We start from the raw sequence: 26,643 nt of genomic DNA on the forward strand, positions 1-26,643 counted from the left end.
TATATGATGTAAAACATTTTGAAAAATACTATACCGTCTTTGACGTGCTTTCTACCCTGTGGTGAAACACAATAACCCTTGGGGAACAATGAATACCTATGCAGTCACACAGATTACGATTCCTTTACAAATGCTCTGTTTGGATGGGGATGGTGTACAGTGTATAATAGGGTAAATGTTTGGCATCTTCCATGTGAAATCAACATTAAAGACAGATAAAGGAGTGTGATAGGCCTGACTAAAGTAATGCCAAGGCCTGTGAATCTCTCACTCGACTTGATCAGGGGAGAGAGTAAAGGTTGCAATTGGTTTACAATCCCCCAGGGGTAAAAAAAAACTACCTCTATACCAGCTAAGAAGTAACTTGTGACAGAGGGAGAGACCCTTCCCCTTTCCCACTCCACCACTACCTAGTGTATTGGAAATCCTGTACTACCCCAGCCCCTCTCCTCTACACACCTCTAGCCAGTCAGACGTAGCGTAATACAGGTCACCTCCAATGAATGAAAAGGTTATCTCTAGAGCTGCAGGAACATGTTATAGTCCAGAGGGAGCATACATTGTCATTGACATCTCCCTGATAAAATAGATGGGACAACCTGCTGCGCTATTGGCTATATTTTACATCACTGTGTCCAAGGACAGTGCAAAATATCATAGCTCGATAGAAACATATACCACGGAATGTACTGTAGAATAACTCAATAAAATGGCCTTTTGTTAAGTGTTAGACAGCGGATGACAAAGAGAGAAGAAGTGTTTTGACTGGGGGGGGGGGGGGGCACCGTAGCAGTCATATTGAAGAGGAGGACAGAGAGTGAATAAGACGCTTGCCTTTGTCCAGTGGATATAGTGTCTCTGCAGTAGGGGAGTAAAAAGCCTTCCCCACTCTGCTGTGGCAGAATCTATTACCTTGAAGCCAGCACTTCCCTTTGATGTTGTGCCTTGAAAACAAGGCTATTCAATCTCCCTGGTCAGATTCAATAAAGCCCGGGTGTCGTAAATTTCTACATGCAGGTTTTTATGGAATCCTGATCTAGTGGCATGGATCTGGGGGAGAGGCTAGGAGGCTAGGACAAAGACCTAATTTGAAGTGTCTTGGGAAAAAACAGAATGAATGCAAACAAAGAGTAATGAGGTCACTTTAGTTTTTGCTGTCGTCTAGGAGGGGAACAAAGTTTGCAGGTTGTGGTGGAAAGACGACTGCTCCCTGCTTTAGCGGTTTGGTCAGGTCAATTCCAGGACATTGCATTTCATCAACATCCCAGTCAATCAATGTCCAAACTGTGTCTCTTCAACTCGGAGAGAGCACTGTCGCACAGTCAAGGCTTGAGCGTGACTGTCAATGCCTCTTCCCAGAACCTCTCTCAGCCTCTCTCATATCTGCTCAGGATTTTTTTTTAACTGTTTACAATTAGTGGCGAGAGATTAGATATTAAGGGGTGCTAATTGCACTGTTTGGTCTTGTATCACGAGCCATCCATTACAGCTCAGCAACCGTAGGGGAGGGGGCTCTAGTATGTTCTGGCACAGCGGTTTGACTATTCACATAACAATCAATGTCACGGCACGCCTCGATTCAGCACTCCTATAGGCGGCTCAGGGTTGTGTTGGGCGGCCCAGGGTTGTGTTGGGCGGCCCAGGGTTGTGTTGGGCGGCCCAGGGTTGTGTTGGGCGGCCCAGGGTTGTGTTGGGCAGCCCAGGGTTGTGTTGGGCGGCCCAGATGAATATGAAGTTAATAGGAAATCTATAGCAGCTGATGGTGACAAGTGGCAGATGGGAGGCTGGAGAAAAGTAATGAAGCCCCCTCTCTTATATCAGGGTCAGTAGTGGGCACACTGTTTATTTGCCAGGTTAAATAAACGGGACAGATATCAAAAGACATGCCAAACGACTGATGCATACAAACTTTTTGGCATCATTGATCATCATGAACGTATTCATAGCCCTTGACTTATTCCACATTTTGTTGTGTTACAGCCTGAATTCTAAAAGGATTTTTATTTTTATTTTTACAGACAATACACAATAATGACAAATTGAATTGACTGAAAATGAAATGCAGAAATATCTATTCACACCCCTGAGTCATTACATGTTAGAATCAGTCTTTTGCGGTAAGTCTCTAAGAGCTTTGCACACCTGGATTGTACAATATTTATACTTTTTTAAATTCTTCAAGCTCTGTGAAGTTGGTTATTGATAGTTGCTAGACAAACATCATCAAGTATTGCAATAGATTTTCAAGACGATTTAAGTCAAAACTGGAACTAGGCCGCTCAGGAACATTCAATGTGATCTTGGATATCAACTCCAGCGCATTCGGAAAATATTCAGACTCCTTGACTTTTTGCAAATTTTCTTACGTTACAGCCATATTCTAAAATGGATTAAATAAAAAAAAATCCTCATCAATCTACACACAATGCACCATAATGACAAAGTGAAAACAGGTTTTTAGACATTTTTGCAAATGTATTGAAAATAAAAAAACTGAAACACCAAACAGAGCAATTGGGGGAGAAGGGCCTTGGTCAGGGAGATGACCAAAAGCCCAATGGTCACTCTGACAGAGCTCCAGAGTTTGTCTGTGGAGATGTGAGAACCTTCCAGAAGGACAACCATCTCTGCAGCACTCTACCCATAAGGCCTTTATTGTAGAGTGGCCAGACGGATCATCCGTTCACCTACTCTGCGTCTCAAAAAGACAAAGTTGTTGGAACCAAAAATCTCAAATTTGGACTCATCAGATGCAGGACAGATTTGTCAATTGCTTGTATTTCTTGGCCCAAGCAAGTCTCTTATTCTTATTGGTGTCCTTTAGTAGGGGTTTCTTTGTAGCAATTTGACCATGAAGGCCTGATTCACACAGTCTCCTCTGAACAGTTGATGTTGAGATGTGTCTGTTACTTGAACTCTGTGAAGCATTTATTTTGGTTGCAATTTCGGATCTGGTAACTCTAATGAACTTATCCTCTGCAGCAGAGGTAACTCTGGGTCTTCCTTTCTTGTGGCGGTCCTCATGAGAGCCAGTTTCATCATAGTGCTTGATGATTTTTGCGGATTGACTGACCTTAATGTCTTAAAGTAATGATGGACGGTTGTTTCTCTTTGCTTATTTGAGCTGTTCTTGACATAATATGGACTTGGTCTTTTACCAAATAGGGGTATCTTCTGTACCTTGTCACAACAAAACTAATTTGCTCAAACGCATTAAGAAGGAAAGAAATTCCACAAATGAACTTTGAACAAGGCACACCTGTTAATTGAAATGCATTCCAGGTGACTAACTCATGAAGCTGGTTGAGAGAATGCCAAGAGTGTGCAAAGCTGTCATCAAGAAAAAGAGTGGCTACTTTGAAGAATCTCAAATATATTTTGATTTGTTTAGCACTTTTTTGGTTACTACATGATTCCATATGTGTTATTTCATAGTTGTGATGTCTTCACTATTATTCTATAATATAGAAATAGTACAAAGAAAGAAAGGTGTGTCAAACTTTTGACTGGAACTGTACATTTACAACAACAAAAATATTACATTGTCATTATGGGGTGTTATGTGTGTATTGATGAAGGAAAAAAACAATTTAATCAATTTTAGAATAAGGCTGTAATGTAACACAATGTGGAAAAAGTGAAGGATTTGAGTACGTTCCCGAATGCACTGAATATTTGGCCTTGTGTTTTAGGTGATTGTGCTGCTGAAAGGTGAATTTGTCTCCCAGTGTCTGTTGGAAAGCAGACTGAACCAGGTTTTCCTCTAGGATTTTGCTTGTGCTTCGCTCTGTTCTGTTTCTTAACCTAAAATGCTCCCTAGTCTTTCCGATGACAAGCATACCCATAACACGATGCAGCCACAACTATGCTTGAAAATATGAAGAGTGGTACTCAGTGATGTGTTGTGTTGGATTTTACTCAATTGTATCGCTTTATATTCAGAACAAAAAGTTAATTTCTCAGCCACATATTTTTCAGTTTTACTTTAGTGCCTTATTGCGAACAGGATGCATGTTTTGGAATATTTTTATTCGGTACAGGATTCCTTCTTTTCACTGTTAATCCATACTCACTTTTATAATATCACACCCATTAAACTCTCTAAGTATTTTAAAGTCACCATTGGCCTCATGGTGAAATCCCTGAGTGGTGTCCTTCCTCTCCGACAGCTGCGTTAGGAAGGACGCTTGTATCGTTTTAGTGACTTGGTATATTGATACCCCATCAAAAGTGTAATTAATAACTTCCCCATGCTCAAAGGGATATTCAATGTCTGCTTTTTTATCTTAAACCCATCTAACAATAGGTGCCCTTCTTTGCAAGCATTGGAATTACCTCCCTGGTCTTTGTGGTTGAATTTGTGTTTGAAATTCACTGCTCAACTGAGGGACCTTACAAATACTTGTATGCACCGGGTGCAGAGATGATGTAGTCATTCAAAAATCATGCTAAACACTATTATTGCACACAGAGTGAGTTCATGCAACTTAATATGTGACTTGTTAATCACATTTTTACTCCTGAACTTATTTATGATTGACATAACAAATGGATTGAATACTTATTGACTCAAGACTTTTCAGCTTTTCATTTGTATTAAACTCAGCAACATCCCTTTTTCAGGACCCTGTCTTCCAAAGATAATTCGTAAAAATCCAAATAACTTCACAGATCTTCATTGTAAAGGGTTTAAACACTGTTTCCCATGCTTGTTCATTGAACCATAAACAATGAATGAACATGCACCTGTGGAACTGTCGTTAAGACACTAACAGTTTACAGACGGTAGGCAATTAAGGTCACAGTTATGAAAACTTAGGACACTAAAGAGGCCTTTCTACTGACTCTGAAAAAAACTAAAAGAAAGATGCCCAGGGTCCCTGCTCATCTGCGTGAACGTGCCTTAGGCATACTGCAAGGAGGCATGAGGACTGCATATGTGGCCATGGCAATAAACTGCAATGTCCGTGCTGTGAGACGCCTAAGACAGCGCAACAGGGAGACAGAATGGACAGATGATGGTCCTCACAGTAGCAGACCACATGTAACAACACCTGCACGGGATCGGTACATCCGAACATCACACCTGCGGGACTGGTACAGGATGGCAACAACAACTGCCCGAGTTACACCAGGAACGCACAATTCCTCCATCAGTGCTCAGACTGTCCGCAATAGGCTGAGAGAGGCTGGACTGAGGGCTTGTAGGCCTGTTGTAAGGCAAGTCCTCACCAGACATAACCGGCAATAATGTTGCCTATGGGCACAAACCCACCGTCGCTGGACCAGACAGGACTGGCAAAAAGTGCTCTTCACTGACGAGTCACGGTTTTGTCTCACCAGGGGTGATGGTTGGATTCACGCTTATTGTCGAAGGAATGAGCGTTACACCGAGGCCTGTACTCTGGAGCGGGATCGATTTGGAGGTGGAGGGTCCATCATGGTCTGGGGTGATGTGTCACAGTATCATCGGACTGAGCTTGTTGTCATTGCAGGCAATCTCAACGCTGTGCGTTACAGGGAAGACATCCTCCTCCCTCATGTGGTACCCTTCCTGCAGACTCATCCTGACATGACCCTCCAGCATGACAATGCCACCAGCCATACTGCTCGTTCTTTGCGTGATTTCCTGCAAGACAGGAATGTCAGTGTTCTGCCAAGGCCAGCGAAGAGCCCGGATCTCAATCCCATCGAGCACATCTGGGACCTGTTGGAATGGAGGGTGAGGGCTAGGGGCCATTCCCCCCAGAAATGTTCGGGAACTTGTTGTGCAGTCCATGAGGAAGAGATGCACTGCAGTACTTAATGCAGCTGGTGGCCACACCAGATACTAACTGTTACTTTTGACCCCCCTTCGTTCAGGGACACATTATTCCATTTCTGTTAGTCATATGTCTGTGGAACTTGTTCAGTTTATGTCTCAGTTGTTGAATCTTGTTATGTTCATACAAATATTTACATGTTAAATTTGCTGAAAATAAACGCAGTTGACAGTGAGAGGACGTTTCTTTTTTTGCTGAGTTTACATTTCAACATTTTCGAAAAATAGAACTCCACTTTGACATTATGGGGTATTGTGTGTATGCCAGTGACACAAAACCTCAAGTTAATCTATTTAAAAGTAAGTCTGTAACACAACAAAATGTGGAAAAAGTCAAGGGGTGTGAATACTTTCTGAAGGCATTGTATGAACATTGTCTGTACCAGACCTCACCCTGTTAAGTTTCAACTGAAATGTTCCAAGATGAACTAGCTAGCTAGCTTGATAAACAGTGCTGACAATTCAATTTGGGCTAGCTAGCTAAATTATACAGCCAGCACTTTTTTTGCCTGTTACAATAACCAAACAGTTGGATAAATGTGATGTATGACACGATTAGATGTTGCATGCAATTTCAATGTTGTTTGAGTTGCTTTGTGTATCAGCACATTTGTTTGATATAATCTCACTGCAATACTGCTCACTGTGTCCATGTTGCTTGACATAGGCGTCAGTCAAGGTGAGCTCCCCATCTACTCAGCCTACTAGCTCCCTGCCCACTCAGTCTGCTGTATTTTCAGACTCCCTCATAGTTTGACATAAGACAAAAATTTTGATTCACATCTTGCTTTATCTGAGAGTAGAATCATCTTTCAGGAGTTGAATTATTGCATTGAATCAAACGTTTGTTTTGATTTAACAGGGAAGGAATGAATCTCTAATTAGTGATAGTAATATGTTGTCATGCAGATTGCTATAACAGAGAGGTACTGTCTCTCCCAGTACAATACAATAATTTCCTCTGTTAGTCACAAAGGTAATGTTTTTAATCATCCCACTATTTGTTCTTGATTCTCGTGATGGGGGAATAAGTTACATGTTTATGTTCTCATTAGATAATAGCCCTGAGGTCCCTCAATATTAACATTATGAATCATAGTGATCTCAAAGCGCTGCACACACAGCTTGGCTCTGTTCAGCGGGTGGGTCACCTGTATTGATGAATGTGCATACTTTAGCTTAAGGGGGCGGACAACCTCCGGATTCTTATAAAAATGAGTGTTCGGGCTCCTGCGTTGTCCTCTCCTCTTGACAGCATGGCAGATAAGATCTAGCGGCTTGACGGAAAAGACCCTTAAAAGCTGTTGACAAGGAGCACCGTTGTTTTGGCTGCATGCTCGGCTCCCGCTTGCTCACCGCTGTCCCTCAAAGTCACATCAAGAGATGAAATCTATATCTTAGCCAGGTCCACTGTCGCAAACACACCCACACAGGCAGAAAGGCAGGCAGGCATGCACACATGCATGCACACATGCACGCACACACATACTAAACATACAAGCTACACACAAGCCACACAAGCAACATCCCACATTCTCGGGCCCACAATTAATATTAAGCTCCCAGAGCAGTGACAGTCGTGCCTGGGTGTTTCGAGTGGAAATCAATTTACTCCTTGATGCTGCATAAACTCTGGCATGCAAGTGGAGGTTTGTTGACTTCCAACAGACCGGAGCAGTGTGGAGCGGGGAGAGGAGAGTTGAGTAGAGGAAAAAGAGGAGAGCGGAGAAGACACACCTGAGTGTTATGGGGCCCCTCTGACAACGAACGCCTCTCTGCATTATTCATGACATGCGTCCTGCCTGTCCTCCCCGGCTGCACCGCAACACTCCGCACCATACCACTCACTCAGAAGAGAGCGATAGAGGGGGTGGGGGGGCTGAGAGAGGGGGAATGAGGGAGAGAGAGAGAGAGGGAGGAGAGAGAGGAAAAGGGAAGGAGAGAGACAGAGAGACAGAGGGTGCTGGCTGTAGCACTCCTATCCCCAAACACAGTCATGAAGAAGTAGTTGGCGTAACACTACAGTAGGTAAGGGATTATGGCTCTCTCACTTCAAATTGTCCAAGGGATGTCCAGGGTGTTAAGACCTTTCATCTGTTTTGTCCCAAAACAATCCCCCCCAGGGGGACATTTGTTGAACATTTTGCTTACCCATTAAAGCATTGGAATAACGTTTGGAGTATATCATGCAAACCAAATGGAAACCTGATGAAAAACTCTCCCTTTTCGTTCTGTGGACGTTTTTTGTTAGCTGTGTTACTCTCACGTTGAGCTCTTTTGGGAGAGGTATGCAAGCCTCACAAAATCTGTGGAATTTGAGTTTCCTACCCAGAGTTCCTACCCAGTGCCGTCGCTACAGCAAAGCTCAGATGCTCTATCTCAGAGGATGTGAGTTTTTGTAACAGAGGGAGAGATGAAGGATGAAGAAGTGATTATATTTTCAACTATTCTGATAGTTTATGAAATGGAAGAGCTACGGGGGTAACGAGTCCATATTATTACAGTAAAATCAGGAAAGAGTGAATCAGCGTCTTTAATGTGAGTCAGTGGTTGAATCTGATGATGAAGACACTTTCCCCTATGGAGCAAAGGGGGAAATACTGCAGAGTGGCAAAATATATATCACTTGTTGTCAAATAGGCTATTATCTTCTTCAAAGTGTCTATGGTACTTACATTTAGCAGCAATATCATCTCCTATGGTTCTACAGGAAAGAGATACATATTCACGCCACGTTCAGGTCTCACTTACTTTAAACTTCTCACTATCTTGACAGAATTCTAATAGAGGAAGTAGAAAGTGTTGGGTAGAGGCGAGAAGGCGTTTTAAAGCATTCAGATACAGAAGGATTGCTCAAGTCTTGATCTCCATTTGGGAATGCTCCTCAGAACTCCTCAGGATCAAAGATGTTGGAAAACAAAGAGGCTCGGTTTCTCCTCATGATCACATGGAGGGATAGAAAGAGATAGAGAGCTCCTGTCTCTTATCAGACAAGGCACTCATCTTCACAGTGATTCACCACGCTTATTTATTGACCAGGGGAAGCAAAAGGTCAAAGTCAAACTTGTTGGAATCAAAGCCGCTCTGTGAACTCCTCTCTTGTCTCCAAAGCTCACTTCATTGTTGTTTAATATATCCTTTCGTCTGACATGACTCAGTAACACACAGGAACAGATAGGGGTTTTGTGAACACTGTTCCACTATTCAGTGACCGTCATTGGGGTATTTATACCTGTACTGCAGTTAGCCAATATATGGCTATATCGTCAAAGTTCTGTTGATCTATTTTTTTTGTATTCAATTATCCTTTATTTAACTAGGCAGGTCAGTGAAGAACAAATTCTTATTTATAATGACGGCCTACCCCGGCCAAACGCAGACGACACTGGGACAATTGTGCGCCGCCCTATGGAACTCCCAATCACGGCCGGATGTGATTCAGCCTGGATTCAAACCAGGGACTGTAGTGACGCCTCTTGTGCTGAGATGCAGTGCCTTAGACCGCTGCGCCACTCGGGTGCCAAGATCAAGATCAACATCAAAATGTTTGCATCCAAAGAAGTATGGATGGGATGAATTAATTATATGTGTGCATTTTGCATAAAAATTCAGCGATGTAACTAGGGTTTGAGTTCGGGAAGCATAGAAATGTAGTAATAGAGCTAAAACTTTTTTTTAAATGTCCCCCCCAACCCATGAAAAATACAGCAGGGTTGCAGTTCTTGACACATACTGGTGTGCCTGGCACCTACTACCATACCCTGTTCAAAGGCACTTAAATATTTTGTCTTGCCTATTCACCCTCTGAATGGCACACAAAAAAATCCTTCTTTAACCCTTTGCGTACAATCAAATATTTCTGATCATTGTTGAGTGGTCCTTGCAGCGTACCATCTCAAATATGTAATTGGAACCGTATGATTCAACAAATCCATCTAAACAGTATTGTTGTCTGAAAACCATCTAAACAATGTTTTGTACTGATGGGAAATAAAGGTCTTGACAACTTAATTCATAAATTTCACCTTTTATTGTAAAAGGTCAATGCAAACGTCATCATCATAGCATCACACGGAACACATCCACAGCCAAACTCATTCCATATACCAGTTTAAATCACAGGTTGCGCTGACAAAAAACAAAACATAAGTTAGCGACCTAACAGCTAGACTTGTTTACAATTCACCACATCTCTGGTGAGCACAAGGGAGAAATGTAATATTTTTTAGAAAAGAGCTACTTGTCAGCTACGCTTAAAGCAGCTAAATTGTGTTGTGTGACAAAACTGCACATTTTAGAGTGGCCTTTTGTTGTCTCCAGCACAAGGTGCACCTGTGTAATGATCATGCTGTTCAATTAGCTTCTTGATATGCCACACCTGTCAGGTGGATGGATTATCTTGGCAAAGGAGGAATGCTCACTAACAGGAATGTAAACACATTTGTGCATGTAATTTGAGAGAAATAAGCTTGTTGTGCATATGGAACATTTCTGGGATATTTAATTTCAGCACATAAAACATGGGACAAACACTTTACGTGTTGCGTGTATATTTTTGTTCAGTGTAAAAAATTAGTACGAGGCACAAACCTCGGTGTCCTCATATGTAGTTACAGCCATGTACACATGGAATATTTATGTCTTTGTTTTATCAGCAACAGATGGAATCAACTCAACTCATACCCAAATAAATATTGACCATATCCTATTCCTTCTCTCTTTCTCTACAGGATGGTATGGGCAATTTAAGAATAACGGAGAAGGGTCTGAAATTGGAGGGGGACTCTGAGTTTCTCCAACCTCTGTATGCCAAAGAAATTCAGTCCAGACCAGTAAGTACTGCCACTGCACTTCCACCACCATAGAATTACGAAGGAAAGTAGTATCAGAGAGAGGTGATGTCATAGGCGATGGAGCGATAGATGCTCACTCACACTCTGCCTGGCAGTAATAATACCACAGAGCATGCATTGGATGAATAGATTGATAATGTGCGGGGCTTTATCTGATCTGTCTCGCACCAGCAAAGAGAGAGAGAGCAGGCCGGCCACAGTGGAGGTGAGCGGAATAGTAATTATTGATAGGGGTGAAAAATGGGAGAAGATAAATTGTCCAGTCCAGGGGAGATACAGAGAAAACACCCGAAGCATATCTCTCTCTCTCTCTCTCTCTCTCTCTCTCTCTCTCTCTCTCTCTCTCTCTCTCTCTCTCTCGTCTGAGTAGGTGATATTAATGAGACCTTACAGAGAGACTGTTAATTCCTTGTATACTGTATTAACAGGGATGAGAGGGGGCATGGGGATCAAGGTTACTGCAGTCCAATAGACACATACAGTGTGTATGCATGATACTGTAGTAGGACAAATAGTCTTGAAGGCCAGAAATGCACTTTCAATTAATTCATGAGGGGCCTAATATACTATATGAACAATATTCCCATGGAACCTATTAATTTGAATCTCATGTGCTGAACCACATTGTTAAAGTGATATGTCAATTCAGGAATATCAATATTTTGCTTATTTACTGTGTTGCTTAGGAACCTTGATAAGCATGGAGGGACATCATATTATCTCAAATATACATGAGATGCATTATCTTGCCGACTTTAAGCACAACACAAAGGCTGGCTGCTATCTTTAATTAAGAAGTTGACTGAAGCATGAAAAATTACTCTGGCAAGTAAGACAGATCCAGGCCTCAGACGTGATATGCATTCCAGATTGGCTGTTGAAAATGGAAATGATCTATAAAACATACAGTCCTAGTTACACACTCATGCTGAGCACCAGGGTCACTAATGGGGGTTTGTGTATTGTCGATTGCATTGTTTGTTTACCTGCTTTGTCTCCATAGGGCAGCCCACTGTTCCTGCAATCCTCCAAAAATGTGTCCGTCAATATCCTAAATGGAAAGAATCAGCTGGTCACACAACTTATTGCAGGTAATATCATACAACACAACAGGAGACAGTCACACATCCATGGAGGGTGTGTCCTAATATGGACACCGTACACAGTAATGCAAATCCATGTACTTGAACTAGAGTTCTATTCAGCAGACACAAAAATAACAGATATTTCAATCCATGTACACCTACAGCCAAACACTTCTCCCATGTTAACTGCAGTGACATTTGCCTTCTGGCTGTTGATTATCTGGCGAAGATAATGGATGAGTGAGTAAGAGGAATACAGTATGCTAGAGACTCCACTCTAGACACAGCAAAGCAGAAGCAATTGTCTGTGTGACGGTGTCAGTCGCCCTCTGCTCAGATCGCTTGTTCCTCGCCACTACATGAAACCATTTCAGGATCATCAGAGTCAATTAGTTGTTTTACTCTGCTGCTTGTTGTACTATAAATAACAGTTTGTTTTGGTGTAGGGGCTGTGTTTTTTGGTGTGCTTTGGTTTGTCTTAGTTATATTTGCCTGTAGTTATAGTTCAGTAATTGTCTCTTTGCATAAATCATATCAGGTATGAAGGTAAGACCCAGATGCAGACAACATCGAATTAACAATGGTTTAATAATCCAACAGGGGCAGGCAATAGACAGGTCAAGGCAGGCAGGGGTCAGTAAACCAGAGGTGGGGCAACGGTACCGGACGGCAGGCAGGCTCAGGTTCAGGGTAGGCAGAGGTCAATAATCCGGAAGAGGGGCAAATGGAAAAGGTTGGCAGGCAGGCTCAGGGTCAGGGGCAGGAAGAGTGGTCAGGTAGGCGGGCTAAGAGTCAGGATAGGAAAGGGTCAAAACCAGGAGGGCAAGAAAAAGAGAGACTGGGAAAAGCAGGAGCTGAGAACAAAAACACTGGTTGACTTGACAAACAAGACGAACTGGCCACAGACAAACAGAGAACACGGGTATAAATACACAGGGGATGATGGGGAAGATGGGCGTCACCTGGAGGGAGTGGAGACAATCACAAAGACCGGTGAAACAGATAAGGGTGTGACAGTACCCCCCCTTCTAGGGGTGCCACCTGGCGTCTTACCTGGGCAGATACCTGGTTGACCGGGGTGCCGGCGGTGGAAGTTGGCGATGAGGGCTGGGTCCAGGATGTCTCTAGCGGTGACCCAGCACCTCTCCTGTGGGCCATAACCCTCCCAGTCCACCAGTTACTGGAAACCCCTGCTCCGTGGTCGAACACTCAGGAGGCGTCTCACCGTGTACGCCGGATGGCCATCAATACGGGGAGGAGGGGTGGGCCTGGAAACAGAAGACAAAGGGCTGTAGGTGAATACGGAGGGTACGGGGTAACAAAAGACGGACAGCAGTGGGGCTAATGACTCTAGAGATGGTGAACGGGCTGATGAATCGAGGGGGAAATATACGGGACTCCACCCCAAGGGGCAGGTCCCGGGTGGAGAGCCATACCCTCTGCCCGAGCCGATAGCGTGGAGCAGGGGTCCGGTGGCGATCCACTTGTCGCCTATACCTGGAAGTGGTCTTCAACAGAGCGGCCCGGGCTCTCTTCCAGGTACGGCAACAGCGGCGGATGAACATCTGGGCAGAGGGATTGCTGACATCCTCCTCTTGCTCAGGGGTGGGCGGAGGCTGATATCCCAAGGAAGGGCGAGAGACCCGTGGTGGAGCAAGGAAGGGTGTTGCGGGCATACTCAACCCATACCAGTTGCTGACTCCAGGTGGTGGGATTGGCGGAGATTAGCAGGAATTGAATGGTCTCGCTGTGATTCCCTGACACACGTAGGTTGATGGGAGTGGTGTTATAGGTGACCCGAACTACGGAGCGCCCATCCAGCGTTCTAACATCCATGGGAATGGAGAGGGGCTGAGTGGGGATGTTCAGCTCGGCGTCCAAAAACTCTCATCGGCCCCAGATTCAATGAGGACCCGGAGAGATTTGGACTGGTTTCCCCACAGCAGGGTGACATGAAAAGGGGTGCGAGTAAGCGAGCAGAACATTTCTCCATATGGCCCACCAGAGTACTCCTACCGGGGAGCCTGGTCTTGACCAAAAGTTCTGCAATACAGACAGCTCCTTGTGTCAACAGTGAAGAGGCGACTCCGGGATGCTGGCCTTGTAGGCAGAGTTTCTCTATCCAGTGTCTGTGTTCTTTTGCCTAGCTTAATCTTTTACTTTTATTGGCCATTCTGAGATATGGCTTTTTCTTTGCAACTCTGCCTAGAAGTCCAGCATCCCGTAATCGCCTCTTCACTGTTGAAGTTGAGACTGGTGTTTTGCGGGTACTATTTAATGAAGCTGCCAGTTGAGGACTTGTGAGACGTCTATTTCTCAAACTAGACACTCAAATGTATTTGTTCTCTTGCTCAGTTGTGCACCGGGGCCTCCCACTCCTCTTTCTATTATGGTTAGAGCCAGTTTGCTCTGTTCTGTGAAGGGAGTAGTACACAGCTGTGTACGAGATCTTCAGTTTCTTGGAGATTTCTCGCATGAAATAGCCTTAATTTCTCAGAACAAGAATAGACTGACGAGTTTCCGAGAAAGGTCTTTGTTTCTGGCCATTTTGAGGCCTGTAATCGAACCCACAAATGCTGATGCTCCAGATACTCAACAAGTCTACAGAAGGCCAGTTTTATTGCTTCTTTAACTAGCACAACCGTTTTCAGCTGTGCTAACATAATTTCAAAAGGGTTTTCTAATGTTCAATTAGCCTTTTAAAATTATAAACTTGGATTAGCGAACATAACGTGCCATTGGAACACAGGAGTGATGGTTGCTGATAATGGACCTCTGTACGCCTGTGATATTCCATTAAAAATCATCCATTTCCAGCTACGATAGTCATTCACAACATTAACAATGTTTACACTGTATTTCTGATCAATTTGATGTTATTTTAATGGACAAAAAATTGGCTTTTCTTTCAAAAACAAGGACATTTCTAAGTGATCCCAAACTTCTGAACGGTAGTGTATAAAAATATTTTTACAATATTGACAAAAAGATAGATCTTAAGCCATCAGTGACGTAGTTGACAAGCCACAGATGGCATAGACAACAAATATTCAAAACAGACAAATATTTGTAAAATATTGAAAATTATTCACTTGAAAACCGCCAATGAAAATATAAACATTCTATTAGATCTTTCAGCACTCTGATGTAGTGCTGAAAGATTGGATCGGACAGAGTTTACAGAGTTGACAAAAATAGCATTTTTGGTCTTCATTCAAGTGATATACAAAGTAACAATTTTGTTTTTCCTCAATTGCTTTATGACTCTAAAACCTAATAAAAATGTAAATATTCGAACCAAAGTTCATATCTTATCTTAATCTATCATGCAGATGGCATTGACAGTTTATGGTTGTGACAATGGTGATTTTAAAATTGTTTCTTTAAATCTATCAAAAGTAAAGAACTTTACAGACCATGAGTTGTCTCATTGCACAATGTAATGAGGACATGAGGAAGGGGTCAATGTGGTGTAGCTGACCAAGCTCTTTCATGATTCATTTAGGATTTTAGACAAATCTGACTGAGTTGACCAAGTCTCCTGACATATTTTTTAGGAAGCAGTTTTGAGAGGAATATTTTTTTAAGTTAAAGAGAGCTGTTGCAAGAAACGACATGAGATCCTTTTTCAGTTAATATTCATTATTGCCTTTTTTTAAACTTTTTGGGAGAGTTTGAAATTTGGATCATTGTTCCAGACAAGGGCATTTCCGAACATGGAAATTAATAATTTTGAAAATAATTAGAAAATTCCAAAAGCAAATATTTTCCCTTATAAAATTCACCTAAACGTAACTTTTAAGCGAACATTTTTTTTATCCAATTAGAAAAATAAAGTTTACATGTCGGATTAGGATTGTCCTGACTTTCAAGAATCTCTGAAATACAAGAAGTCTATCTTTGTTTATCATACAGGAGCCACCTGTTGAACTTCACTGACTTTTCCTAACAACTTTTGCCCTGTCCAGGATCCAGTGGAGTGCGTGCACAAGGGAAGATGTTGGAGGTGAAATCCAGCACCGGGAAGCTACTGTTCTCTGCTGATGACCAGGAGGTGGTGGTGGGAGCAGAGAGGCTACGGGTGACGGGTGAGTTAATGGACCACTACATCATACTCAACAGTCTACAAGCAGTTTATTGAACAACAGTTTTAAACTTGACTGGACTCACACTGTTCAAGTGTTTAGAGGCTGAATTGAGAGATCTAAAATGTGGTGTACTTTTGGATGAATGATTAATATCACTGTAATCACGTTACAATTAATTGAAATTTAGCAAAAACAAGCTGGCATTTTAGGGCTAGCTAACAATTTAATACATTTCACAGGATAACTTGCATTTGGAGACCAGCCCAACATAAATTATGGTAAATTAGACTATAAGACGTAAAAGAGAGTCAGAGTTCTATAGGGGAGGACGTGTGAGTCTGTATTATTTAGATTAGAAGAAATCATCCAACCATGTTAAACAAGAACAGATTCAGTCACTTTTTGTTGTTGTATAACATTGTCATTTGAGTTAGAAGAAAAAAAGGATGTGGACAGCCACTCACAAAGTATGGACTACCATTCGCTGTCCATGGTGCTGAAATTGCGACATTGAATCAATGAAAGGCTTTCTGTGGTGCCAGGGCATTTAGCCTATAGCTTTGCTTTGGATAATAGATACATGTTTATTGGTAGGCCTATTTGGTCATCATTTTATCATGTTAAATCTAACATTTCATGAAGCTATTACATGGTGTCGCAATGCTGCCATTTATTTAGACAGCTGGCTGGTGGCAATAATATAATTACTTGTTCAGTAATTAAAGTTGGAAATTCAAACATTACAGATTGTAAAATTAATTTTCGATGCAACAGCATAATAATAATCTACCAATAGATTTTTGAGAATTTACAACTGTCCTGTATAGCCTACCTGAACCTGCATGACATGAGCGGTCCTTGCGCTTTCACCCAGCTTGGATAGAAAGTTGTTGTGCGTTAATCCAGTCTATTAATACCAGATAATACAGTCAGACCATCCACAAAACACTAGCTTTCTAGGTATTGTTTCATTATGCATTGTAGTTTACTATCTATAGATGTATTGAGAATTTAGGTGCTATTTAGCTTCTATTTATAAACTTTTTAATGAATTTTACACATCAAATAGCTTAACAATGAGGAAAAGAGTAGTCAACTTCAGGACAAATTCAGTCACTATTTATTGTTGAAATGTTTTCACCGCGGCCTGTAGGTCCAGGTTGTGGCCCGACTGTTTTCTATACTGAGTATTGCCAACCCAGACAGTCTTTCCTGAGACATTGTGCATTATATGTCCATTGTGGTGCACACAATTTAAACGTAGTCTTGAATGATCCATGCCAAAACATAGCAGAGATAAGAGACTGTTGATATTGCAACCACACAACTCAAACGCCGGTTCACCAGTATGAACGAAATCACAAACCGTTTTTTTTTTGTTTAAGCCCTCAAGAACGGTTGTCCGCTAAAGTTGATAATCTGTTTGCATCTGCCAATTTATTGGCTGTCCAATATCCAGACGACCTGTCCCCAGAGCTTCCTATACAGTTACTCTTTCCGTAATGTGTTGAGGACGGCAATTAAGGAGAATGAGGCTCAATTGAAGATGATGCTGAACTGCTGTACTTGAAGAACTGCTGTACACACCTTTCTGCCCAGTTTCCTTGATGTTGCTATGGCAATCAAGCTGTTTTTACCATCCCTGTAACTGTCGCTTCTGCAGAGAGATCTATTTTCTAAAACTCGTAAAGAACTACCTAAGAAGAACTAAGAAGGCCTTTCTACTGAGGACTGTGGTTGCCAAGGCGTTTGATGAACCGTATGGCCCAGGGCAGCCCTATCAAAAAGGGCCGCAGATAAATGGAGTAACTGGCAAATCATCATTACTACCACCTCTCTTTCTGTACCCCTCCCTCCCTCTCTCTCTCTGTACCTCTCCCTCCCTCCCTCCCTCTCTCTCTGCATCCCGCTGCTTAGCTGAGGTGGCTGGGGTAATGAACTCTGGCTGAGAGTTCTGATTGAAAGTAAGGGGATATCGGTGAACAAATGCCGTGGTCAAAACTATGACGCCACCAGTGCAATGAGTGGAGCTTACTTAGGTGTTCAAAAGTGAATATCAGACCGAGAGCCTAATTCTAAAAAGGCCTCTGTTGTACTGAAAGTGTTTTGTGCGTACGTGTGGGCGGGCATGCAGGCATACAGTACGCGTGTGAATGTGAGTGCATGTATGTGCACGCGTGTGTGTGTGTGTGCACATGCATGTGTCCTGTGTCTGTGTACTTGCTTGTGTGTGTGCATGTACATGTCTGTGCGTTCACTCCAAACCGTGCCAAACAACATGTATCAATAAATATAGCCAATGATCTCAGGCCTGGGCAAACTGCTACTAGCTTCTCCCTCTGTCATTCCATCCATCAGGCAGGATGAAGTGAGGCCAGATTCCTATAAAACTGACACATGCCATTACCAAATGAATACTTCTGTCCAAACCAATAAAATCCATAATTATGCTGAGAATATAACTTTAATTGGCCCAACTGAGGTCATTGGAAATCTATGATAGAGCTTTCACTGCCTTCATTAGGCCTTTATTGCACTATCTACAGTGAACAGTGATCCAGGAACCCTCAGCTTCCAATGGGTAATAGGGGAGGTGTTTGGAATCATGCTAACTTAGCAATTTGTCACTAGCTTTTTACAGATCTGGATTTCCCTCATATCACAGCTAATCAACCCCCTGAAATTATTGGATTCTTTTTTACACAAGAGCGACAGGTGCTGCATCCAGTGAACAAAACTAGCAACTTTGGGATAAGAATATACTGTAGCTTTTGATTGCAGGCAAAAGGAAAAATGTTAATGTCGTCAAAGCAATCTGCGACTTAAATGTGGCTGTAAATTGGCTTTTAGAGGCAAATATTACATTTGATTGTTTTATACACGTATCGCTATATTAAATATGATTGTTTTTTACATGTCTCTCTTTTTAACACAATGCTCAATCAGTGCTGCCAGGTAAAACTTGATTACAGTGTTCTGTAACCTCTTCAAGATGGTCTCAAAGATGAGCGATTCTATATGAAGCCAGAGTTGTGTAACTGTGTCTGAAAGCAATGAAGTGGAAATATAAAGCTTGACACTTGAGGAAAACACAAGTGAAATATTTCTGACAAGAGCATTGTAGGAAGTGAGTTTGATTGTGATCCTCGAGATGCCTCCCTCAGAATGGATTATTGTCCAATGAGAGACCCCCGAGAGACTGCATGGCTGTATTATGATATCAACACTTGATTTGGCTGTTTAATAAATCAAATTGTATTTGTCACATGCTTACTTAAAAGCTCTTAACCAACAATGTGGTTTTATGAAAAATAAGTGTTAAGAAAGTATTTCCTAAAATAAACTGAAGTAAAAAATATATAATAAAAAATAAAAGTAAAAAGAAGAAAATAGAAAAATAACAAATAATTGAAGATCAACAATAAAATAACAGTAGCAAGGTTCTATACAGGGGTTCCCGGTACAGAGTCAGTGTGCAGGGGCACAGGTTAGTCGAGGTAATTGAGATAATATGTACATGTAGGTAGACGTAAAGTGACTGTACATAGATTAGCAGCAGCATAAAAAGAGTAGCAGCAGCATAAAAATGGGGGTGGGGTGGGGGAGGGTCAATGCAAATAGTCCGGGTAGCCATTTGATTAGCTGTTCAGGAGTAGCTTGGGGGTAGAAGATGTTAAGAAGCCTTTTGGACTTAGTTCTTGGCTCTCCGTTACCGCTTGCCATGCGGTAGCAGAAAGAACAGTCTATGACTAGGTTGGCTGAAGTCTTTGCCAATTTTTAGGGCCTTCCTCTGCCTGGTATAGATGTCCTGGATGGAGGTAGCTTGGCCCCAGTGATGTACTGGGCCGTAAGCACTACCCTCTGTAGTGCCTTGCGGTCTGAGGCCGAGCAGTTGCCATACCAGGCGGTGATGCAACCAGTCAGGATGCTCTCGATGGTGCAGCTAAAGGACTTTTTGTGGATCTGAGGACCCATGCCAAATCTTTTCAGTCTCCTGAGGGGGAATAGTCATTGTCGTGCCCTCTTCACGACTGTCTTGGTGTGTTTGGACCATGATAGTGTGTTGGTGATGTGGACACCAAGGAACTTGAATCTCTCAACCTGCTCCACTATAGCCCCGTCAATGAGATTGGGGGCGTGATCGGCCCTCCATTTCCTGTAGTCCACGATCATCTCCTTTGTCTTGATCACATTGAGGGAGAGGTTGTCTCTGACCTCCTCCCTATAGGCTGTCTCATCGTTGTCGGTAATCAGGCCTACCACTGTTGTGTCATCAGCAAACTTGAGCATGTTGAGTTATGCTTGGCCATGAAGTCATGGGTGAACAGGGAGTACAGGAGGGGACTGAGCATGCACCCCTGAGGGGCCGCCGTGTTGAGCATAAGTGTGGCAGATGTGTTGTTACCAATCCTGCTGTAATGCAATTCAAAGTTTACCTGTCTATTGTTGTTGTTACTCAACTGCTTCAAGTTCCACACTAGGTGGATAGTTTTTGTTGAGCAAGACGCCACTGTGGGGCAGAATAATGTCATGAATTGTTAGCTTGTCAGTTACAGCAAATGTTTTCACCTGTGTGAGTACAATTAGGGTAATACTGAATAGTCACACAAACCATAAGTACAATAGCAGTTGTATACTGTACACAAGACCACACACTGTGCACTCTGGAAACCTTTAATCAAGATTTAGAGAACTGTGGCCAAATGGCATTGTGTGTTGTGTATACAGTCTCGTGAGCCAGCCCTGTACAGTACAGGAGCGCAACCAGCAGTCTACAGCGATCCTCATTGTCTTCTCTAGGAAACCAAACCTAATCAATTACACAAGAAAAACCATGAGAGAAAGGAATGAATTAGCCGGGAATGAGAGGACACAATGGAGCACTCCTCTATGGTAATTAAAATATGCTTGGAACAGGGAATTCCGGAATTGTCAATGGAGCATGCTCAATCGAGTATTCTCATATTCCCTCCATCCCTCTCCACCCCCCTCTCTCTACTCATCATCACAACCGTAATTAGCAGTAATCCACAGAATAATGACATTACCTGCTGCTGTTTTTTTTTAAATATAATTATAATTAAAGGCTCATTTATTTGCCTCAATTATATCCCATTGGACTGCAGTGGAGCTGATTCAAATTGAATTACACACTTAATAATCACAACAGCACTCTGATGATTGTAGGAGGAGCCCTGAAACAGATAGTATTAATAGATAGCCTGGTTTGGAGAAATGCTCATCAAGTTATTAGCACGGCACAGATGCTAATGTGGCAAACCCAATTTTAGATGCTACAATGGGGATGTCAATATGGATTGAGAGAAGCAACGTGCAGAAAGTAGTCCCATCCGTCAGTGATGTGTCTGTCTCACAGTAACCACATCACCCAGTGAATGGTCGTTACACCAGTCCAGATGTTTGATCTGACAGATGGGGAGACAATGCCAACTCCATAATATTTTTACAATCCCTAGTCTGTAATATGACACCTGTGAGAGAAAATGGGAAATGAGTCTGTTAAGCGCAATGTTTATTCATATCAGGTTTATGAGGAGAGCATGATACAGATACAGATATGGCCATGTGGCCAAACAACATTGCCTTTATTTACATCTCAGTCTACTGTATCTATCATGGTGGCCTTCAGACTTTCAGCTGTGATGTGTATTACAGTGTGTGGCTGCTGGAGAGCCACTTGACCTGACCTCAGTTTCCTCCTTCAGCCAGTCTCTAATTACTGTATAGGCCTAGGGTCACATCCACTCCTGGTGGGTGGCTACCTGGCAGTGGTGGTCCAGACTGCTGATGATGGGGGCATGACCCTACAGCACATGGCCAGCGGCCTCATTACAGTGGACTGGTTGACCTTGTTTGTTAGAAGTCAGTTTCAGGACTTTTTCTTGCTCCTGGTGCTGTATGTTGTAATTCCACTGCTACTGTGAACAATGACCAGTAGAGCACATGGGGTACTATGGTCTATAGCCTATGGCACTATGCTTCCTAGGGTTAGTTTAGTTTTCAGATGTCTGCTATAAAAAGAAAGAGTTAAGGAAATGCCCACTGCATTGCCATCAAAATTACAGCTGAGTCATTCCAAATTCATCCATTTCACTTCATTCTCTTCCTCATTTTATTCGCTTCCCTCCCTCTCTCTCCTTGTGTGTGGCTCCAGCTTGCAGTAATAAGATCATAAAGAGTAGCCGGGAGTAACTGTGTGACAAGTGTCATACATGAAATGAATATAGGGCGCAAGAGGGAGACTACATTTCACCGTCTGATCAGGTAGGAATGGGGAATGTGCTTTGCAGAGTGGCCATTGGATTTCTGTCAGGTGACCATGCTAAGTAGATGATAAAGAATCTATAAAAGCCAGTGAGTTATATCCACCTGCTTTACCTGAGGCTCTTCCTAGGGCTTGGTTTCACGGTCCACATAAATCTAGCCCGCCACTGGTCTGGTCACAAAGCTAGATTAGATTGTAACCATGGAGTCAGTACAGTCCTGGGGTTTTACAGCGCTGCGCACCCGGCAGAGCCATTTGCAAAATCATGGCAACATTGTTTGCCTTTCAAGTCTTGTTTCTGTCACTGACACCCTAAGACCTGCATTACAGATGGATAATGTGTTTCTTTTCATCTTTCGGATATATAATTCCTGTCAAGGCTATGTGAGAGGGAGGATGCTCTAGGTGTATACCTTGTCTCCAATAGCAATATTATCCAACTGCATCCACCACTGATCCATAATAACTAATGGTATCTGTGAACATGGATGGCTTTGGTAACGGTCTAAAATGTAAGCCTGCAGCTGAGTATCTTTAAAGGTCCAATGCAGCCGTTTTTATCTCAATATCAAATTATTTCTGGGTAACAATCCTCCGAAGGTCTAGTCAAGGACACACACACACACACCAAACCACACACATACATCCACAGCCCACTACACACACACCCGCAAACCCTCTCGACACGTACAAACATACACTCAATAGTGTGATCACACTGAGCTTGTTTTTCTACACAGCACAGTTATGAGTTCCACAGCTCCATGTATGGCTCCATGTTGCTGGGGTGACAAATGGCCTGGTAGCAGAGGACGATGCTATCGGCACCACACTGTTCTGTCATCCCGTTCCCTCTTCCTATACCAGGCGCCTGCTCCGGGTGTGAGCACTGCAGTTTGTACCTCTAAACCGGACGACCAGATGAAGGTAGAGTACAGTATAAGTACATAGAAAAATGGAAGGAGACATGTATAGTGAAAATACATGTAGATAACCTATGGGCCTACATTTACTTGCAATTGTGCAGTCAAAGTAATCAGCTACAAACTAAATATGTTCCGGTGTATTAGACATACATTTCACACCATTTGCGGTAGTGTACTTAAAATACTTGACTTCTTGCTTTTACAAACTATGTCCCACTGTTTAATGTATACTCCTCAGTCCCTGTTGAGCCTTGTTATTGATGCAGTGTACCCTCTTCTCCTCCACACCCCTGCCACTAATGCACCTATCCCACTCCTCTCTGACCTACTGCAAGAGGAGGCTGATGCAAAATGCATTTCATTATAATCTGCAGTCTACTGTACCACTGAGGATCCCTGGAGCACTCTTCAACTGTACATCACGTCCAAGAACCTCCTTCTCCCCAACACTCAAGTACACTTTTGTTCCAGGAGCAATAGCCACTTTCACTATAAAAGGTCCATCGGGTCTTTGGATACAAATGTATGCAATTCAGCTGCTAAATGGCACTGCACCCAAGGCAGATAGATAGTTCCAATTTTCCTGCATTCGGCCACCTGGAGTTTTCTCTTCCGGAGTACTGTGGCTGGAATCCTATTTATAGATGCTACAATGGCGCTTCCATTAATCGGAGACAAATAGCTGGTGTGTGTTGTTGTTCGGTAGCAGCCACCTCAGGGTAGTGTGAGGGAGACACTGTTTAGCTACCAGAGTAATGTCCCTCTCATTAGAATTGTATACTTCATGTTCTATTTGGTCTACATTACATATTACATTTTACACAGTGTCCTAACACTTTGTCAATCAGCTTTTAATTTCTTTTCTGATACACATCTATGCAATCCCTATTGATATGCATCTATGCAATCCCGATAGCTAAAGGCAATTTAAACATTGCTCGATCCTATGTTTGGATACAGGTCTTCTATCGTATAAGGAATGCCTTTGAACATTCTAGTGTAAATACAGCAGGACCTCCAGATATCAGCTCAGCAGCTGTGCTATCCCAGTTAGATCCTGCAGATATGGAAGACCCGCAGGCCATGTACTGTACTGTAATATTCCAGGTGAAGCTCAACCAGCTTCACCTGGAATGCTTTTCCAAATGTCTTGAAGGAGCTCCCACATATGCTGAGCACTTGTTGGCTGCTTTTCCTTCACTCTGCGGTCCAACTCATCCCAAACCATCTCAATTGGGTTGAGGTCGGGTGATTGTGGAGGCCAGGTCATCTGATGCAGCACTCCCTCACTCTCCTTCTTAGTCAAATAGCCCTTACACAGCCTGGAGGTGTGTTTTGGGTCATTGTCCTGTTGAAAAACAAATGATAGTCCCACTAAGCTCAAACCAGATGGGATGGCTTATCGCTGCAGAATGTTGTGGTAGCCATGCTGGTTTAAGTGCGCCTTGAATTCTAAATAAATCACCGACAGTGTCACCAGAAAAGCACCATCACACCTCCTCCTCCATGCTTCACAGTGGGAACCACACATGCGGAGATCATCCGTTCACCTACTCAGCGTCTCACAATGACACGCAGTTGGAACCAAAAATCGGAAATTTGGTCTAGAATTTGCTTGTGTTTCTTGGCCCAAGCAAGTCTCTTCTTATTATTGATGTCCTTTAGTAGTGGTTTCTGTCCTCTGAACTGTTGATGTTGAGATGTGTCTGTTACTTTGTGAAGTATTTATTTGGGCTGCAAATTCTGAGGCTGGTAACTCGAATGACCTTATCCTCTGCAGCAGAGTTAACTCTGGGTCTTCCTTTCCTGTGGCGGTCCTCATGAGAGCCCATTTCATCATAGCTCTTGATGGTTTTTGCGACTGCTCATTTGCAAAATTTTCCGCAATGACTGACCTTCATGTCTTGAAGTATTGATGGACTGTCATTTATCTTTGCTTATTTGAGCTGTTCTTGCCATAATATGGACTTGGTATTTTACCAAATAAGGCAATCTTCTGTATACAACCCCTACCTTGTCACAACACAACTGATTGGCTCAAACACATTAAGAAGGAAATAAATTCCACAAATTAACTTTGAACAAGGCACACCTGTTAATTGAAATGCATTCCAATCGACTGGTTGAGAGAATACCAAGAATGTGCAAAGCTGTCATCAAGGCAAAGGGTGGCTACTTTGAAGAATTTCAAATAAAAAATATATGTATTTGTTTATGTCACACCCTGATCTGTTTCACCTGTCTTTGTGATGCCCCCCCCCCCCCCCTCCAGGTGTTGCCCATCTTCTCCATTATCCCCTGTGTGTTTATACCGGTGTTCTCTGTTTGTCTGTTGCCAGTTCGTCTTGTTTGTCAAGTCAACCCGCGTTTTTGTCTCAGCTCCTGCTTTTTCCCAGTCTCTCTTTTCTCGTCCTCCTGGTTTTGACCCTTGCCTGTCCTGACCCTGAACCCGCCCGCCTGACCACTCTGCCTGCCCCTGACCCTGAGCCTGCCTGCCATCCTGTACCTTTGCCCCGTCTCTGGATTACCGACCTCTACCTGACCTGACCCTGAGCCTGCCTGCCGTCCTGTACCTTTTCCCCTGTTGCTGTTATAAACATTGTTCCTTCGACATGGTCTGCATCTGGGTCTTACCTTATCCTGATAGTTTAACACTTTTTTGGTTACTACATGATTCCACATCTGTTATTTGATAGTTTTGATGTCTTCACTATTATTCTACAATGTAGAAAATTATTTAAAAAAAAGAAGAACCCTTGAATTAGTAGGTGTTTCCAAACTTTTGACTGGTACTGTATGTCTGGATAAACAACATCACCTCTCACTGGGAGGCCTGGTCCACACCGACTGTGCTATATAGCCTATTTAGAAACAAGCCTCTGTCTTTGTCGTCCTTTGCCCATATACTCTTCTTCATCACCTCCCTCCATCCCACCACCAGTTGCTATAGTAGCTATTAAGTGAATGTTTATGAGGCCTCCAAACACTAGTGATATATCCTGCTGCATGCTTCAAAAGGCGCTGATTGATCAGCAGGAGACTAGCGGACCAGGGGGGTTGGAGGAGACGTAATGGAAACACATTGACAAAATCATTTCAGGAGGGACAATAAAACAAAATGGCTTTATCGATATTTCACTCAATCTGTTTATGGATGTTTATGGCCAGTGCATTATAGGATGTCACCGGGAGAGTCGGCCCAGTCCGGTTCCCAATGGAGAGTTTAGTGAGAGAGCAAGTGTGTGAGTGTGAGTGTCTGTTTGTGCAAACATTTGTGCGCATGTGTGTGTCTATGTATGAAAGTCGACTAAAGTTCATAAGGTGATGTGTAAATGAAAGTGAGAAGATATTGATCAAGTGGTTCCCATAGGCAGGCTATTGATTCAAGGCCATGCATACTACAACTAAGCTCTGATTGTACTGCAGTTGTTAAGAAAGGAGGGAAAATAACAGTCACTGTTCGATCATACGCAGTACTGTCTCCTATGTTGAACTCCATTCTGTTACCAGATATCCAAATATACAGTATTCTGTATGTGGGGAATATTAAACATTCAGTATTACAGCGCCCATATTAGGACTGC

The 26,643-nt window shown here is 42.8% G+C and overlaps 1 protein-coding gene across 3 annotated transcripts in view; it reads left to right on the top strand.

The window, feature by feature from the left end:
• The window catches only part of LOC139537488 (delta-sarcoglycan-like), a 265,228-nt gene that overhangs the window by 212,824 nt on the left and 25,761 nt on the right, over positions 1–26,643 (top strand). For all 3 annotated transcript variants that reach the window (XM_071338855.1, XM_071338856.1, XM_071338854.1), the window contains exons 3-5: positions 10,552–10,653; positions 11,678–11,765; positions 15,728–15,847. In XM_071338855.1, coding sequence (XP_071194956.1) covers positions 10,552–10,653; positions 11,678–11,765; positions 15,728–15,847 — 310 coding nt within the window. The remainder of the gene's footprint in view (positions 1–10,551; positions 10,654–11,677; positions 11,766–15,727; positions 15,848–26,643) is intronic.

This window comes from Salvelinus alpinus, chromosome 13 (genome assembly GCF_045679555.1).
Source record: "Salvelinus alpinus chromosome 13, SLU_Salpinus.1, whole genome shotgun sequence".
In the NCBI taxonomy this organism is placed as follows: domain Eukaryota; kingdom Metazoa; phylum Chordata; class Actinopteri; order Salmoniformes; family Salmonidae; genus Salvelinus; species Salvelinus alpinus.